This window comes from Cydia fagiglandana, chromosome 9 (assembly GCF_963556715.1).
Source record: "Cydia fagiglandana chromosome 9, ilCydFagi1.1, whole genome shotgun sequence".
Taxonomy (NCBI): Eukaryota; Metazoa; Arthropoda; class Insecta; order Lepidoptera; family Tortricidae; genus Cydia; species Cydia fagiglandana.
In genome coordinates, this window is record NC_085940.1 from 2156505 (window position 1) to 2174988 (window position 18484).

Here is an 18484-nt window from a genome sequence, read left to right on the forward strand (position 1 = left end):
GAACGGATGGAGTTTTAGCTACCTGTAGCAAAGCTACGAAATCGCGGAGTGAGCCACGCCTGCTGAGGGTAGCATAGTTTGATAGAAGAAAATTTATAGTACAGTCGCCATCAGATATATCGGAGCGGCCAAGGTGTTGACAATATCTGAACACGCACTCTAACGCCCTGACAATAGAGGCGTGTTCAGATATTTGTGAACACCTTGGCCGCTCCGATATATCTGATATATGGCGACTGTACATTCTATTAATTTGTAAAATAGGATTACCCATTATGGAAAAGGGCTTATAACTGCCAGTTTCACCACACCAGCTCGGAAAGGCTTACTTTGCACTTCAAAAACGGATAGCAAAGTTGCACCTATCAGTAATTCACATGTGAGACAAAGTAATCAAATGCAAATTTATTTTCTTATGTTTGTTAGTAGAATTGACTTTTAAATGATGATTGTGGATGATAAATATTTAATAACATTAATTTGAATTTGATTTGGTTTCATTTCGTTTGATATTTTACATTTAATATTGCTTGTGACCTGATATTGCCTGTATCCAGTAATCATTGACAGTTATCGTTGACAAGTACTGGGTCGTCTTAAACTACGCTGGGGCCCTTGGGCACATCAGAATTTGGGGCCCTTTTGGAAAGTGAATAAAACTAAAATTTTTTCACCTCAGCAGCTCGAACAAGAGTACTTTGCTTCTTAAAAACAGTGAGCAAAATGCGATTTTGCTCACTGAGTCATTTTGTCTCACTCAGTGAGCAAAACCGCATTTTGCTCACTGATTGAGACAAAATGAGTGAGCAAAATCGCATTTTGCTCACTGAGACAAAATGTCATTCAAGTGACCTTTATAGTCAAATGTCATTTCAACATGCGGGGTCTAATACAAGTTCGATATAATTGGGTTCTATTATCTCTGTCCGGTATGTTCTCACTACTTAGGGTGAAAAATTTTGTGTACTACACGAGATCAAAGTTATTTACATCTCGTGCGCTTTTGAATCCCTTACTACGCTCAAGATTCTAAATTAATAATAAATTAATTAATATTATAGAATCTTTCGCTTGCACGGGACTCAAAATAAGCACTCGAAGAAATATCAAACTTTGATCTCTTGTTGTACAAATAACTATTGTACTATGGTCTTCTATTTATTATGAGTAACCAAATTTACTGTTACTGTCTGTCCTTCGGGGCCCCCTGAGGATGGGGCCCTGGGCACGGGCCCCGCGTGCCCGCATGGTGGAGACGGGACTGGACAAGTATATGAGGTGTGTTTGTCTAATTTATTTTTAAATTAGTTCACATTTTGTGCTGAAACCAAATCTTTCAATAAATGTAAAACTGAAATAAAACAATTTGATAAACCAGACTTATTTATTTACTCTGAACATTCTGTAAAAGTAGCTTGGCTCCTTCTGTCTTCTGCTTCTTTAGTAGTTCCACGTGTGGTTTGAGCTTCTTCTTGATCTTGCTGGCTACTTCTGGCCGGTTGCTCTCGATCAGCTTCAGGAGGAAGAAGCAACCGCGGTTGGTTGGCAACCACACTTTGATCTGGAATTTTGTGTATATTAGTAAAAATACGACAACATTTTTTTTCAATTCAAGAACCATCTCGACAAACATTTTCGATAGTACGTTATGTAAAATCTATAGTTATTCTAGTGCATGTCATAAAAAATTATTTGTTTAAATTTGAACTTTAATAGTTGTCAATAAAGTTGAATATTATAACTGCAATGGGTATGGCTTTTTATGCACTATAGACTCTACTCTAATAAAAACCCAACTCAATGAAACTGATGAACCGATACAGATATTATATTTAAGAACCAGCGCTAGAAAACCGGTTTTCCCGTTTAAGAGCTCCGGTGCCACAGACATACACATATAGCGGTCAACACACCTCTTTTTTTTCGTCGGAGATTAAAAACAAATAAAACTGGTCAAGTGCGAGTCGGACTCGCCTTTCAAGGGTTCCGTACATCACACAATTTTCAACATTTTTTTTGTACGTGAAACGTCTTGAAAAACCCGAATGGGTCAATCAAAAACCAGATGTAACATGAAGTTTTCTGGCGTGGTGGCTTATATATTTACATCTCTGAAGATTAAATGCCGAACAATAGTACAAGTGTCCAAATGCGTAGAGCTGAAAACAGTGAAAAGTCGAGCGTCCGACGGGTCGCACTTCCTACAACTTCCGAAAGTGTTTTAAAAGCGAAGGCCGAAGAGAGATAATACCTACAGGATGGCCAAAAATAAAAGTGTATTTCCGTAGCCAGGGAGGTTTTGGGATTATACTGAGCAACTTTTAGTATGGGACCAACCCCGAAATCGCGAAAAAAGAAGTATCCTCCCATAGAAAACGGACCAGCCTAAATGTATGAAACAGCCAAATTTTTCCTCGCGATTTCAGGGTTGCACGTTGGCAACGGGAATACACTTAGTTTATTTTTTAGCCACCCTGTAGTGTGTGTGTTTTGTAGCCTAGTGTTTTTTAAAACACGTAACAATAGTAATCTAATCAATCAGTACAGTCAGCAACAGAAGTTGCTAAGCGGGTGAGTGGTTTAAAATGATCTGGACGCGACTTTATAGTTAAGACAATAAGAGCATGTCAAGGCGAGGTTTTGAACACCTCGCCCGCTTAGCAACTTCTGTTGTTGACTGTACTACAAGTACCATTGCGGCTATGTGCCAGTTACAGCCTAGTCGCATTTTTTGTCTTCAGTCCGACTCACGCTTGAAGCTAAAGGCACGCCACTTTGGGACGCTTCGGACCTTCGGCCTTATGCGGATATCGGCCTATGGCCTTCGCAATAGCTGTCTACATCACGTTTCACTTAAACCATTGCGGCTGTATCCCTAAAAAAACGTTAACCGCATTTATGTTCTTAAATCCGACTCACGCTTGACTCTAGATTTCTAATAGGTTTTCCTGTCATCTTTAGGTAAAGGACTATTTTGTGTATTTTTTTCAGAATTTTAGACCCAGTAGTTTCGGAGATAGAGGGGGGGGAATGGTCATTTTTTGTCTATTTTCTTGAATAACTTCTAAACTTTTTATCCTAAATTTATAACAAAAATATATTTGAGATTCTCAAAATGAGCTCTTTCGTTTGATATGTAACACGATATAATTTTCAAAACTTTGTTTTTTAATTTTATCGTTTACCCCCCAAAAGTAGCCCCTATGTTTAAAATTCATTTGTTGACGTTACATATCCGTCTTTGGGTCACAGACTTACATATGTGTACCAAATTTTAACTCTATTGGTCCGGTAGTTTCGGAGCAAATTGGCTGTGACAGACGGACAGACAGACGCACGAGTGATCCTATAAGGGTTCCGTTTTTTCCTTTTGAGGTACGGAACCCTAAAAAAAGGCAACTGCGTTCTGGTGGGACGGATTCGGGCCAAACTGCCAACTGATAGTGGTATACTGACCGTATCATCATTAAGCCGGGCGCACACCGCCTCCCCCAACGTCCCTCCGTCCTTGCCCTGGTCCAACACGGCCAGTTTCAAGCACATATACACGCGTCCTCTATAAAACAATGTCGACTCCTAGTGGTATACTGACCGTATCATCATTAAGCCGGGCGCACACCGCCTCCCCCAACGTCCCGCCATCCTTGCCCTGGTCCAACACGGCCAGTTTCAAGCACATATACACGCGTCCTCTATAAAACAATGTCGACTCCTAGTGGTATACTGACCGTATCATCATTAAGCCGGGCGCACACCGCCTCCCCCAACGTCCCGCCATCCTTGCCCTCATCCTTGCCCTGGTCCAACACGGCCAGTTTCAAGCACATATACACGCGTCCTCTATAAAACAATGTCGACTCCTAAAGCTTGAACACAGTAAAACATGGGCACATAAAGTAACAAAAATAAAAATGTTATTGAACATATTTCAAGGAAATTTTTATTGCATTTATTTACTAGACTAATAACCCTTTTTACAAATATATACAATTATTAAATTTGCTTTCTATATGCCATACTGCGTGCTTTGCGTCGAATCCGGCTCATTAAGTCTTGCACAGCACTATCAGGATATCTTTTGCAAGCCCATTTCCATTTGTTTTGCAATTCAGCTGCCGATTTAACTTCTCCGCCTCCTTTTTTTAGAATCCCTTTCATAATTGACCAATATTCTTCAATCGGCCTCAGTTCAGGACAATTTGGAGGATTGCACTCTTTAGGTACCACTGCGACATCGTTATGTTTATACCACTCAACTACTGCTTTAGAGTAGTGACAGCTCGCAAGGTCTGGCCAAAATAATGGCTGTGAGCTATGACTGCGTAAAAAGGGCAGTAGACGCTTTTGCAAACATTCTTTTTTGTAGATTTCACCGTTTACTGTGCCTGTTGTTACGAATGAACGACTTCTTTTACCACAACTACAAATAGCTTGCCATAAAAGAAATTTTTTTGGAAACTTCGATCTCTTTTTTATCTTGCAATCTTCTGGGACATCCTTACGATTCTTAGAAGTATAAAATTCTTGCCCCGGTATCTGCTTGAAGTCTGCTTTGATGTACGTTTCATCATCCAATACAACGCATCCAAATTTTGTCAAGTAATTGTCGTACAACTTTCGTGATCTCTGTTTTGCAGACAGATTTTGCTTAGCGTCGCGATTGGGTGCAGCTTGTGCTTTGAACGACTTTAATCCAGCTCTTGACTTAGTTTTCTGTACATATGACTGCGACATTTTGACCTTTTTTGCGACATCACGGGACGATAACTTCGGATTCGCTGTGAAAAGTCGCAAGACATGGGCTTCTTTTTTTTTATCCTTTGCGCCTTGCTTACCTGCACTTCCCGGCTTGCGATCTACTGTCAATCGTTCTCGGAACCTTTTTAAAACTAAACATACGGAAGATTGCGGTAATTTTAAAAGTTTTGCTAATGCCCTATAACTTAAATGAGGATTTTCAGTATGTTTGCGCAAAATAATTTCACGTTTCTTGTGTTCAGAGCTCGCCATCGTGAAAACAAATGATCAAAGTGGAATGCTGTCATAATAGTTTTTATTCAGGATATCAAATAGTTTTTATTTATAATACTAAGAAGTTTCCATATTGTATAAATAAAAATATATAAGCATTTACTTGTGCCCACATTTTACTGTGTTCAAGCTTTAGTGGTATACTGACCGTATCTTCATTAAGCCGGGCGCACACCGCCTCCCCCAACGTCCCGCCGTCCTTGCCCTGGTCCAGCGCGGCCAGCTTCTTCAAGCACATGTGCATGCCGGCGTCCTCTATCGCCAGTCCGTCGCCGACGCTCCAGTCGGGGCGGCAGATCGCGTCGGCCAGCCCTGTCACGATGTCTTCCTTTGATTCTGAAAATTAAGATTAGTTTAGGACATTCCACATTAGAACCTGACATACTTAAGTACGAATTTACAAGTTCGACAGAGATGCAACACGTCGAACGTGGTTCGCGGTAGGCCCCCAGGACCTGATTCCAGATTCGAATAACAACACACACACACACACACACACACACGCACACGCACACGCACACGCACACGCGCACGCGCACGCGCACGCGCACGCGCACGCGCACGCGCACGCGCACGCGCACGCGCACGCGCACGCGCACGCGCACGCGCACGCGCACGCGCACACGCGCACACGCGCACACGCGCACACGCGCACACGCGCACACGCGCACACGCGCACACGCGCACACGCGCACACGCGCACACGCGCACACGCGCACACGCGCACACGCGCACACGCGCACACGCGCACACGCGCACACGCGCACACGCGCACACGCGCACACGCGCACACGCGCACACGCGCACACGCGCACACGCGCACACGCGCACACGCGCACACGCGCACACGCGCACACGCGCACACGCGCACACGCGCACACGCGCACACGCGCACACGCGCACACGCGCACACGCGCACACGCGCACACGCGCACACGCGCACACGCGCACACGCGCACACGCGCACACGCGCACACGCGCACACGCGCACACGCGCACACGCGCACACGCGCACACGCGCACACGCGCACACGCGCACACGCGCACACGCGCACACGCGCACACGCGCACACGCGCACACGCGCACACGCGCACACGCGCACACGCGCACACGCGCACACGCGCACATAAAACAACCACAATAAACACGATAAAACACTTGTATAGGCATGTTGACATGAATCGCGAATATACAACATGTTATGTTTTTACCATAGCAGGGAATATTAGAAGGCTGAAAATCATATTTTGCAAGTGTAAATATGCGTAATAAATTAATTAAAAATAATTAAAAGTATTTAAAATAATGCCCAGTATCACAAACGCCAATCGGAGCGCGTGACGTCATGACATGAGAATCACCACAGACTAATCGTCAAACCTGACCGTAATCCATACGACACCGCCAAAGAGTTTGGATGTTCAAAAACTGTTTGTATTTTTTATTTCGACAATAGACATTTATTACGTACAAAAAATATTATTGCATGATATATAAAAAAATATATATTTATTTGTTATTAAATAAATAAAATGTAATATATTACGATATTTCACCAAAATCTTTTTAATAATTTGGCTGAATGGAACTATCATTGCCATGTTGGCTGTCGGAAACAAAAAAAAATTAAATTTAAAAGTTATATCTGCACTCACAATTTTAGTTGTATCATAATAATTCATCTTAAATTATAACTGTAAGTGCTTTTGTGTGAAATCAGTTATTGTGATTCATTTTTGAAATGGTTTTATCATCGCTGAACGTAATATGTATATATACATATAGTTCGCAAGTAACAATATCATTCAAGTCAAAATTCGTAACTGCAACGTAAGTATCATGTAACAAATATTTGTTTTATACTTTAGGGTCTTGATTGTTGTTCTTTTACACAAAGGCACTGCATAAGACATGTAAAACTTGTTATTCATTATTTTAGCTTATATATTTACGTAATACTGATCTTTTAGAAAGAGTGATAAATTAAATACACAGCTTTTGTTCTACGCTAGGACTGACATTTTGGCAGCAGTTTGTTTATTTATCTGTTGGTGACGTCACGTGACAGTTTGGAGCGTTTAGGCTCAAACTTTAAACACTAAACTAATTAAGCTCTATTTAGTATTTAAAATTAATGAATAAAAATTTTGAATAATTTTTTTTGTAATAATTACGTGTCTATCTATAACATGAATACAGTTCTAAAAATTTGTCAACATGCCTATTGACCCACCTGTAAAACTAGAGTTAGACCAAGAGAAGTCTGCAACGGTTTTGATAGCACACGCACGCAGTGCAAGTGTCATTTTTATTATTTTCATATAAGATTGACGTTTAAAATAACACTTGCACTGCGTGTGCTATCAAAGACAAAATCGTTGAAGATTGCTCTTGGTTCAACTACACATATATCTATTTCAAATCGTAAGAACGCAATGTTAGCGCGATGTAGCATTTTCCGCCAGCAGGGCAGCGTCATCTATGAATTACTTACGAAACTAATCTTCCTGGTAAGATGGTTTCTCGTAACTCTGCAACTCGAATAGCGCCATACTCCTTGAGCATTTTCCGTCATTAGTGAAGTGCCATCTAGGGACACAATACATAATATATCTATTCCTCCAAACTCACCTATGGAAAGTACAGCCACAGCTAACAGCATAATCGTCTTCTCGCTGACCCAGAACTCCGGATCAGAGCCTATATCTTTCACAAGCGCCGGCAAGATGGCTTCCCGCAGCTCTGCGACACGAATGGCGGCGTCTTTCTTGGATGTGCCGCTCTGGAAGCCTTCTTCGAGGAACTTGATCAGGCTCGGGTGGAACGCGCCCGGGTCCTTGGGTTTGACTAGCCAGTGGAGGGTCTGGAACATAGAAGGTAGGATCCTATAGAAGTGGTATACGCGTGCCTCCGTGAGGGACAAAACATACGCAATGCGACACTACGAGTATGATTGGTCGAATTAATTTGTTGCCCACCACAGTCCATACTAAATTTACGGTGGCGAACCAAAAATATGTGAGAAAGACAAACAATAATAGTGCTTTCTCTGCTACTCCTACTGAAAGATACATAAGACTATCCCGTTCTGTCAGTTACCCCCACCACTAGATTCATGGAGGGTCTGGAAGTAAAGATTTCTTTAAACACATTTACTGCCAAAGTTTTCGTAGCGCTACGCTCGTAGCCGATCCCAGCGTTTTCCCGCTTTGTAGAGGAAAGCAACTACGAACAGAGAACCCACGGAGCGGGTTCCTAGCACTCAATGTGTTAATAACAGGAACATTGATGCGGATTAGCTCCAGAGTGTGAGTGGGAGAGCGCTATGCGCCTACACTAAAGACCGTCTTAACTTAGACCTTACATAGTTGCAATAAGGTTACTTAGGCCCACTAACCCGGAGTTAAGCGGTTTAACCGTCAAGCCAGTGTCAAATTGTACTGGTAACCATGGTAACTCCTAGTTTAACCGGTTAACCCCGGGTTAGCAGAATGGTGCAAGTGGGCCTTATAGGGTTACAAATGGTTAGTTAACCATATCGAATCCTCTAACGATAAATACCAACATTGGTAGCAACCCTTAATTATCAGAATTATCACCAAATCAAACAGAATGTTGTTATTCTTTGTAAATCAGGGCTATAACCGCGAAAATCGAAGTTCGCAAATTGCGGGCATCTTTCTCTGTCACTAATTACGCCTTCATTTGAGTAAATGAGAAAGATCCCCGCACATTGCGAATTTCGGCAAAAGTTTCTACCGTAGAAAACACTAACTTCGCCGTTGGTGCCCAACTTAGCGTTGCTCCGACGGCGCGTGAAGCGTAGGCGCTTAAAAATTATATATTACCATGTTCCCCCAGTGGTCCTTCGCCAGCTCGTGAATGTGGGGCTCCAGGGCCGACACTATAGCCTTCCGCACCAGAACCGTGTCGTCCACGGCATCGAAGATGGCCAGCAGCAGACGGTAGCCGCTTTTATGCTTGGCTAGGGCCACTGCGTGCTCTTTCACCACTTTCAGTATAGTCTGTAAATTATATATTACCATGTTTCCCCAGTGGTCTTTCGCCAACTCGTGAATGTGGGGCTCCAGGGCCGACACAATAGCCTTCCGCACCAGAACCGTGTCGTCCACGGCATCGAAGATGGCCAGCAGCAGACGGTAGCCGCTTTTATGCTTGGCTAGGGCCACTGCGTGCTCTTTCACCACTTTCAGTATAGTCTGCAAATTATATATTACCATGTTCCCCCAGTGGTCCTTCGCCAACTCGTGAATGTGGGGCTCCAGGGCCGACACGATAGCCTTCCGCACCAGGACCGTGTCGTCCACGGCATCGAAGATGGCCAGCAGCAGACGGTAGCCGCTTTTATGCTTGGCTAGGGCCACTGCGTGCTCTTTCACCACTTTCAGTATAGTCTGCAAATTATATATTACCATGTTCCCCCAGTGGTCCTTCGCCAACTCGTGAATGTGGGGCTCCAGGGCCGACACTATAGCCTTCCGCACCAGAACCGTGTCGTCCACGGCATCGAAGATGGCCAGCAGCAGACGGTAGCCGCTTTTATGCTTGGCTAGGGCCACTGCGTGCTCTTTCACCACTTTCAGTATAGTCTGCAAATTATATATTACCATGTTCCCCCAGTGGTCCTTCGCCAACTCGTGAATGCGGGGCTCCAGGGCCGACACGATAGCCTTCCGCACCAGAACCGTGTCGTCCACGGCATCGAAGATGGCCAGCAGCAGACGGTAGCCGCTTTTATGCTTGGCTAGGGCCACTGCGTGCTCTTTCACCACTTTCAGTATAGTCTGCAAATTATATATTACCATGTTCCCCCAGTGGTCCTTCGCCAACTCGTGAATGTGGGGCTCCAGGGCCGACACTATAGCCTTCCGCACCAGAACCGTGTCGTCCACGGCATCGAAGATGGCCAGCAGCAGACGGTAGCCGGTTTTATGCTTGGCTAGGGCCACTGCGTGCTCTTTCACCACTTTCAGTATAGTCTGTAAATTATATATTACCATGTTCCCCCAGTGGTCCTTCGCCAACTCGTGAATGTGGGGCTCCAGGGCCGACACGATAGCCTTCCGCACCAGAACTGTGTCGTCCACGGCATCGAAGACGGCCAGCAGCAGACGGTAGCCGGTTTTATGCTTGGCTAGGGCCACTGCGTGCTCTTTCACCACTTTCAGTATAGCCTGTAAATTATATATTACCATGTTCCCCCAGTGGTCCTTCGCCAACTCGTGAATGTGGGGCTCCAGGGCCGACACAATAGCCTTCCGCACCAGGACTGTGTCGTCCACGGCATCGAAGATGGCCAGCAGCAGACGGTAGCCGGTTGCTTGGCTAGGGCCACTGCGTGCTCTTTCACCACTTTCAGTATAGCCTGTAAATTATATATTACCATGTTCCCCCAGTGGTCCTTCGCCAGCTCCTGAATGTGGGGCTCCAGGGCCGAGACTATAGCCTTCCGCACCAGAACTGTGTCGTCCACGGCATCGAAGATGGCCAGCAGCAGACGGTAGCCGGTTTTATGCTTGGCTAGGGCCACTGCGTGCTCTTTCACCACTTTCAGTATAGTCTGTAAATTATATATTACCATGTTCCCCCAGTGGTCCTTCGCCAACTCGTGAATGTGGGGCTCCAGGGCCGACACGATAGCCTTCCGCACCAGAACCGTGTCGTCCACGGCATCGAAGATGGCCAGCAGCAGACGGTAGCCGGTTTTATGCTTGGCTAGGGCCACGGCGTGCTCTTTCACCACTTTCAGTATAGTCTGTAAATTATATATTACCATGTTCCCCCAGTGGTCCTTCGCCAACTCGTGAATGTGGGGCTCCAGGGCCGACACGATAGCCTTCCGCACCAGAACCGTGTCGTCCACGGCATCGAAGATGGCCAGCAGCAGACGGTAGCCGGTTTTATGCTTGGCTAGGGCCACTGCGTGCTCTTTCACCACTTTCAGTATAGTCTGCAAATTATATATTACCATGTTCCCCCAGTGGTCCTTCGCCAACTCGTGAATGTGGGGCTCCAGGGCCGACACGATAGCCTTCCGCACCAGGACTGTGTCGTCCACGGCATCGAAGATGGCCAGCAGCAGACGGTAGCCGGTTTTATGCTTGGCTAGGGCCACGGCGTGCTCTTTCACCACTTTCAGTATAGTCTGTAAATTATATATTACCATGTTCCCCCAGTGGTCCTTCGCCAACTCGTGAATGTGGGGCTCCAGGGCCGACACGATAGCCTTCCGCACCAGAACCGTGTCGTCCACGGCATCGAAGATGGCCAGCAGCAGACGGTAGCCGGTTTTATGCTTGGCTAGGGCCACTGCGTGCTCTTTCACCACTTTCAGTATAGTCTGTAAATTATTACATACCATTATTTATAGTTCGTTTTTTTTAGCATTAGAAAGAACTTGCAAGAAGGTTAGCGATCTTGACATGTCATTTAATTGAAAAACGCTTTTTTAAAATCAAAAACTATTACTCATGAAAGCAGAAGAATATAAATGATCGTATTAGATTCATAATTGTTACATATTTGCCGTAACTTATTTTTAAAATGTGTTTTTTAATTAAAAGACACATCAAGATTGTTTACCTTATTTCTAATGCTAAAAAAAACGAACTATAGTAGGGAGTATTATTGCAATGTTCGGCCGCCAGAGTGCAGCACTAATTTGTTTAGTAAATCATAGAGTAACTTAACATACTGAATTGAAAAATTCTTATGAGAATAAATGATTTTGAATTTAGTTACCTTTTTGTCCTTGTTGGAGCCTTGCCATACACAGATGCTAGCCGCATTGGCGCCTGGCAGGGAGTTACTGAGCGGCACTATGAGCGGCGCGAGTGTTGTCACGAGCTCCGTTCGTTCCTCGTCGCTGCACTCACGGATGTAGTCGTATAACACGGAGTGGAGTAATCTGTGGAAAGAATATACCATAAATAGACCATTTATTGGCATTTATAGACGCCAGCCATCGTGTACGGATTTTTTGAATATACGTATTTATTCGACCAAACTACTTTTACAGTACATATGGTCCTATTTTCTCGCACTAGGGCATATAATGGCACTTTTCGTGCGTATGTCAAAAGTTTAAAGGGCCATATGTACTGTAAAACGTTGTATGATACACGTGCGAATAGGTAATTCGCAACTCGTGTCAATATAAAACACTCCCGTCGAGTTTTAATTTATCGCCACTCGTTTCGAATTTCCTCTTTTCCGCACTTGTATCGTAAATAACTATTTCAATCTACTTTCGACTTCTCAGGGAATTGGCCTGAATGAAGGCGACACGTGATCGACAGCCTGCCTGCTTCCGTCCGGGCGCCATAACACTACATCTACTTTCGACATAGTAGCTAAGCATAGCGCGATCTACAGTTCTGGTTAGCCTGAGACGGCATTAGCGCAGTAGCGCATGGTAACTAATATAATGTTCTCGCGCACTTACTTGTGTAAGTCGCTGCGGGCAAAATAAATAAATAAAAAATGTATACCTACCTACATATATATTTTTTGTGTCAATTTTGCAAGAATTCAATAAATTTGCACTTAATATTATTTAAAAATGTACTCGTCAAGATAATTAATTCTAAGTATAAGTATGTTAACTCATGTAAGTGAATTGTAATATTCTTATAAGTAATAAAAATTTGAGTAACCCGTTTCAATACACCTACACCTCTCGATATGATGGTCCCTATGACAGTTGCTTCTAGTCTCTTTTGGTTGATATCTTGTTGGTTCTGGTTAACGCATTCACTGCCGGCAACGCACATATGTGTTCACGTCCATACAAATTTGGTGGCTACTTGGCCAGGCAGTGAATGCGTTAAATAAAAAAATTTAAAGTTTGCCATACAAAAAACATTTTACTTACTGATTTTAGGGCACCTGCAAATACACTTGATAGATAAGAAACATTACATACTCTCCGTCATGCAGATTCTTGTTCAATATCTTCTGAATGTTGGCCTGGCAGGACTGAAGTATGGCCGTCTTCATCTCCGGACTGTCCTTGTATGTGTCGCTGAGGGTATGCACCTTGTTATCCTTCGTCTGAAATTAATGAATACGATATGTAAATAACTAGGCGGACTAACCTAACCCTGCATGGCATTTACAATGACATGAGATACCCAGATAGTTGCTTGTGGGTTATTACAGATGTAGGGCATAATTATTTTCCTTCGTATTTTCATAGAAACGAATGAACGTGTCTTGCTATTTCGGTCAGTCTCGGTATAAAAAGTACTGACGTTGACTGAAGTAGCATGACAAATACGAAGGTTTCCGAGAAAATACGAAGGAAAACAATTATGCACTTACATTTGTACTTCCTAAAATGCTAGGTAAAGAGTATGTGTTGGTCATGTATACAATTTTTGACCACAATTTTACAGAAGTATAGCTTTTTGAAATACATGTCCTCAAAAATTGAGCTCGCCATTTTGCACTCATGTTATACAGGGTGGCCCAAAAATACATTTTCATTCTCTTCATCTAATGAATAACTGAACACCAAAAAACCGGACGAGTGGGAGTTGGACTCGCCTACCAAGGGTTCCGTACAAATTTCAACTGTCTAGATATCACGGTTCATGAGATACAGCCTGGTGACAGACAGACGGACAGTGGAGTGGAGTGTAGTAATAGGGTCCCGTTTTTGCCCTTTGGTTATGGAACCCTAAAAATTATAAATAGAGAAAAATGTGCAAAAGTATGTGTCAACTTACATTTTTATATATATCACCGTAAAACTCCTGCTGCATATGTTCTTTCTCCTTCTTAGTCGCAAACTCGCCATAAGCATAGTCCAACACCGGTGCACTAACAGTATGCGTAGCCAGCGAGACAATATGTCCAAAAAACTTATTGATAACTTTATGGCGAATACTATCTGATCCATATTTCAGTATTCTTTTCACGGCATGTTGACCATACTTCGACTGGACCATGGGCACCATGAGATCGAGGAGTTCTTCGGTTATTTCGTTCCTAATGTCTTCTGCGCTGTGCTTGAGCAGCACTTGGATGACTCGGCTGAGGTCATGTGTGAGAGCTATGGCTTTGTATTGGCCTTTGAGTAGCGTGTGAAGCTCCTTACATGCGCTTAAGCGGAAGTCTGGTTTTACCACTTTCCTAGAAAGTGATATTACTAATTAAAATATAAAGTGTTATTCTATAAAACTTGCTAAATATGTATTATTAACTAAATAACCTAGACTTCTCAATAACTGGCCGGAGGAGGCACTATACTTCGTTTTTTTTAGCATTAGAAATAAGGTAAACAATCTTGACGTGTCTTTTTATTGAAAAACACGTTTAAAAAATAAGTCATGGCAAATGTGTAACAATTATGAATCTAATACGATCATTTATATTCTTCTGCTTTCATAAGTAATAATTACTGATTTTTAAAAAGTGTTTTTCTTGAGACATCGCTTACCTTCTTGCAAGTTCTTTCTCATGCTAAAAAAAACGAACTATATGTTGGGAGTCGTGGAACACAAGGGGAGAGGCCTTTGCCCAGCAGTGGGACACCCACATCCACAATAGGCTAGTAAAAAAAAAAGAATTACTGCATTCAAATAATAATCCCACCTAAATGAAGATATTTGAGTCATTTTGGACTAGTTGGATGTTGTATGGGACTAAACTAAGGTTCAAAACAGTGAATTTTGGAACTGAGCAAGGGGTAACAAATAATTAATACTTAATAAATCTTGTCACCATTTGTATGAAATTTGTTTTAAAATAATGAGGGTGTTGAAACAACTTATGGTCTGAGTCATTGAAGGCTTGTAAATAAAGTGTCACACTACCAGGCGTGGCTCACTCCGCGATTTCGTCGCTTTGCTACAGGTAGCTAAAAGTATATCTGTTCCGCCCCAATTTTGGGGAAAACCATAAAACCGCGCGTGGCGCTGTCGCCACCTATACTTCGTTTTTTTTAGCATTAGAAATTAGGTAAACAATCTTGATGTGTCTTTTAATTGAAAAACACATTTTATTATTAAACACATAAATATTTAACAATTATGAATCTAATATGATAATTTATATTCTTCTGCTTTCATAAATGATAGTTCCTGATTTTTAGTACACGTATTTCAATTAAAAGACATGCTAAAATCGCTTACCTTCTTCCAAGTTCTTTCTAATGCTAAAAAAAACGAGCTATAGCGGCCATATATGTGCTGATCGTAACAGACGCGTTTTGTTAGAGAGTGAGTCTACTGTACCTAGTACTATTATTTATTCTGTGACACTACTAACCTTTGAATCTGGGCAGCAAGCAACTTTGCCTTGTTGGCAACCTCAAACACTTCAGCAGAGGTTTTAGCCTTACGTCTCACTAGACGAAGCTGTTTCTTCTCCTTCTTCATCTCCGACCATTTTGGCTTCTCACCGCTGTTCTGATCTTTGCCGAACTTTTTATCTGCACCTTTGGCGAAATTCCCTTTCCCTTTGCCAAATTTATTAAATTTGTCACCGGGCTTTCCTTTTTTGAAATCTTTCTTAGGCCCCTTGAAATCTTTCGTAGGCCCCTTGAAATCTTTCTTAGGCCCTTTGAAATCTTTCTTAGGAGAGTTCTTAAAGTCTTTCTTCGACGCGTCTTTTAAGTTCTTTTTCGGTTCTTCATTTTTTGGTTTCTTAATCTTCTTTTCAGAGGTTTCAGACTTATTTTCCTTGACGCCTTCCGTGAGCAGTACTTTCTTTTTTTTGGGGGAAGGAGTGTCGCCCTCCCCGATTTTTCTTTTCATTTTCTGCATCTGGAACAAGTTTGTTTATTAATATTTTGAGGTTAATATTACCTATAGGTTATGTCTGCGTGTTATTTATTGAACTTACCTTGTATTGTTAAAATATTCTATATCCCAATAAATTTAGTGCTTTTATTTCCAAAATTCAGTAATAACAGCAAAAACTGTTAGTAAAAAGCACAAAATCACATGTGGAGAGAATCAAAGATCGTCAATCCGTCAAGAAGTGTTAACTGTCAATGTCAAATTTTATTTTTATGCAGTGTTGCCAACTCGGATTTTGAAAAGATGCTAGACTAATGTCTAGATTATGCCAAAATTATGACAAGGTTTGTTGAAATATGCTAAAAAAAATGCTAAAATGTCACTTGAAAATACACACTTACAACATTTAAAATAATGTGATGTCTAAAAATATTCATTAAAAACACCGTACTTTGTCAATAGAAAAAGGCGCAAAATTCAAATTTTCCATGGGATGATAAATTGGTAACACCTACTTTTATTAAAATTTGCCGCGTTTGTTCACTAACGGAAATGGCTTAACAGACTATAGTTACGATGGTTACGAGTCTGCTATTGTTTGGCAATATATTAAATAAAATATACATTTATACAGGTGGGCAAGCAAATCTTGTCAGTAGAAAAAGACGATACCCCTTCGCGCCTACATTTTTGAAAATTTGCTGCCTTTTTCTACTGACAAGATCTGCTTGACCAAGTATAGTCCGTCGACGTCCATCCGCCCACAAAAGTCAATATTCATATGAAAATATGAACTATATATATTTATACATTCATGCATGAATAGACGATGGCGCATATTGTTGTTGCCAAGTTGGTAAAAAATTGGTTTAGACTAAATTATGCTAAAAATTATGCCAGATGCTAAATGGAAAATTTTGGTGCCAAAGCGAGTGAAATTATGCCAGATCTGGCATCAATTATGCCAAGTTGGCAACACTGTTTTTATGTCAAACCATAGACGTGTGTCAAACTAGTGAAGTGGGATGGGAAATAAATAATCGATTACTAGATCGTTCGTAAATTATTTTTTATTGTAAATGAATGATTGGTATTTTTTATTTATCCATTCATATCTTGAGGTAGATTGGAGGTTAAGACAACTATTTTTCTGATTATTATTAGTAGTAGCTGGTAGTAGCCTTCTGGCTACTACTAATTATAGCCGCCAGAATTATAAGAATTGGGTAGGTAAAGTTTTTTGAAGATAGGCAAATTAATTTTTTTACCGATAGTATTTATTATAGCGATCACGGAAATGCAGCTCTTTTATTTTTAATTCATTTTATTGATTAAATATAATTTTTTAAATGATCGATATGACGTTTGTGAGATGGAATGGCAGATCCGAGTAATTAATTCCTTTGCCGTAGTAAATGGGACGAGATAGAAAAAAAATCGATGCCAACTGTCAGTGTCACTTAGCTCTCATTCCCGAAAAATAACGGACAAGCCTCATGTTACCTTGCGAATTGCTATTAATGTTATCATTGAGATTTTCGACGACCTCAGCACGACCCACGGACTGATTCCCCACGACATCTGCGCGTATTTGGACAAAGATTGAATTTACTTTCGATAACTTGGCACTGCATAATAAAATTATTGGACACCGTTTTCTTCCCCACCCCTACACGACGGCCCCTACGCTGACCCTTGGACAGAGTTTTGCAAGAAAAATAAGCGAGTTCATACGAGATTGCGAGCAGATTCTACAAATTTGAAATTATTATCATAACAGTGATAAGCACAATGCCGTTGAATTAGAGGAGCAATGGCCGTACAGGAGTACGTATCCGTAAAATACATAGGTACATAAAAACTTTCTTCACTTGTGTTTTGATTTTTATTATTAAATTGCCATGAGCTGTTAAGTTCGTAAACAAGAAATCGGTCTAATTTTTTCTAACAATTTCAACCATCTGTTAGTTTTGTGTGGTTATCCTCATTTTATGAATGTTGTTCTTATTTTCAGGTGGATGTAAACATTCATTGGCGGTATTATACTGATGGCTAATTAGAACCATTGAGCCATGACATACTTCCTTGCAGTGTTATTCGGCTAAGCCTCGAGCATCCTGTGAATCTGAAGGATATAATTATTTCCATAAAAAAGAGCAATCGAATTAGGACCAAGATATCCCGAGAATCTAAAGACATTTTATAAAAAATGCAATAAAATGAAAATGGGAGACTCTCTTATTTTAACAATGTTACAAGATCATGACAATGTTATGGTCTATAGGTACTTATTAAAATTTTAAAACCAACATGTCTTTATCTTTGACTTGAAAATGTACAAATGATTTGGGTTAAGTTTTATGAAATGCAACTTATGCTAAAAATCTATTATTATTAGCAGAGCTCGGATAGGGTGAGCTATTTGCCTTATAATTTGACATGTCTTATGTCATATATAAGGCAAATAGCTCACCCTATCCGAGCTCTGATTATTATAGATGGTCAAGCAAATCTTGTCAGTAGAAAAAGGCGCGAAATTCAAATTTTCTATGAGACGCTATCCCTTCGCGCCTACATTTTTCAAATTTGCCGCCTTTTTCTACTGTCAAGATCTGCTTGACCAAGTATATATGTCAAATTATCGTGAACTCGATGTTGCTTAAGGCGTATCCAGATTAGTCAATTT

The 18484-nt window shown here is 41.6% G+C and overlaps 1 protein-coding gene across 1 annotated transcript; it reads right to left on the minus strand.

Annotated features, from left to right (window-relative positions):
• Positions 1-1370: 1370 nt before the first annotated feature.
• On the minus strand, positions 1371-15857 carry LOC134667128 (protein penguin). Its single transcript, XM_063524410.1, has 8 exons — positions 15326-15857; positions 13783-14188; positions 12978-13105; positions 11795-11960; positions 9466-9642; positions 7664-7895; positions 5180-5367; positions 1371-1561 (listed from the first exon to the last, which is right to left on the minus strand). Exons 1-8 carry the CDS (start codon positions 15820-15822, stop codon positions 1385-1387), a joined length of 1971 nt encoding a protein of 656 aa, XP_063380480.1. The 5' UTR covers positions 15823-15857; the 3' UTR covers positions 1371-1384.
• Positions 15858-18484: the final 2627 nt, after the last annotated feature.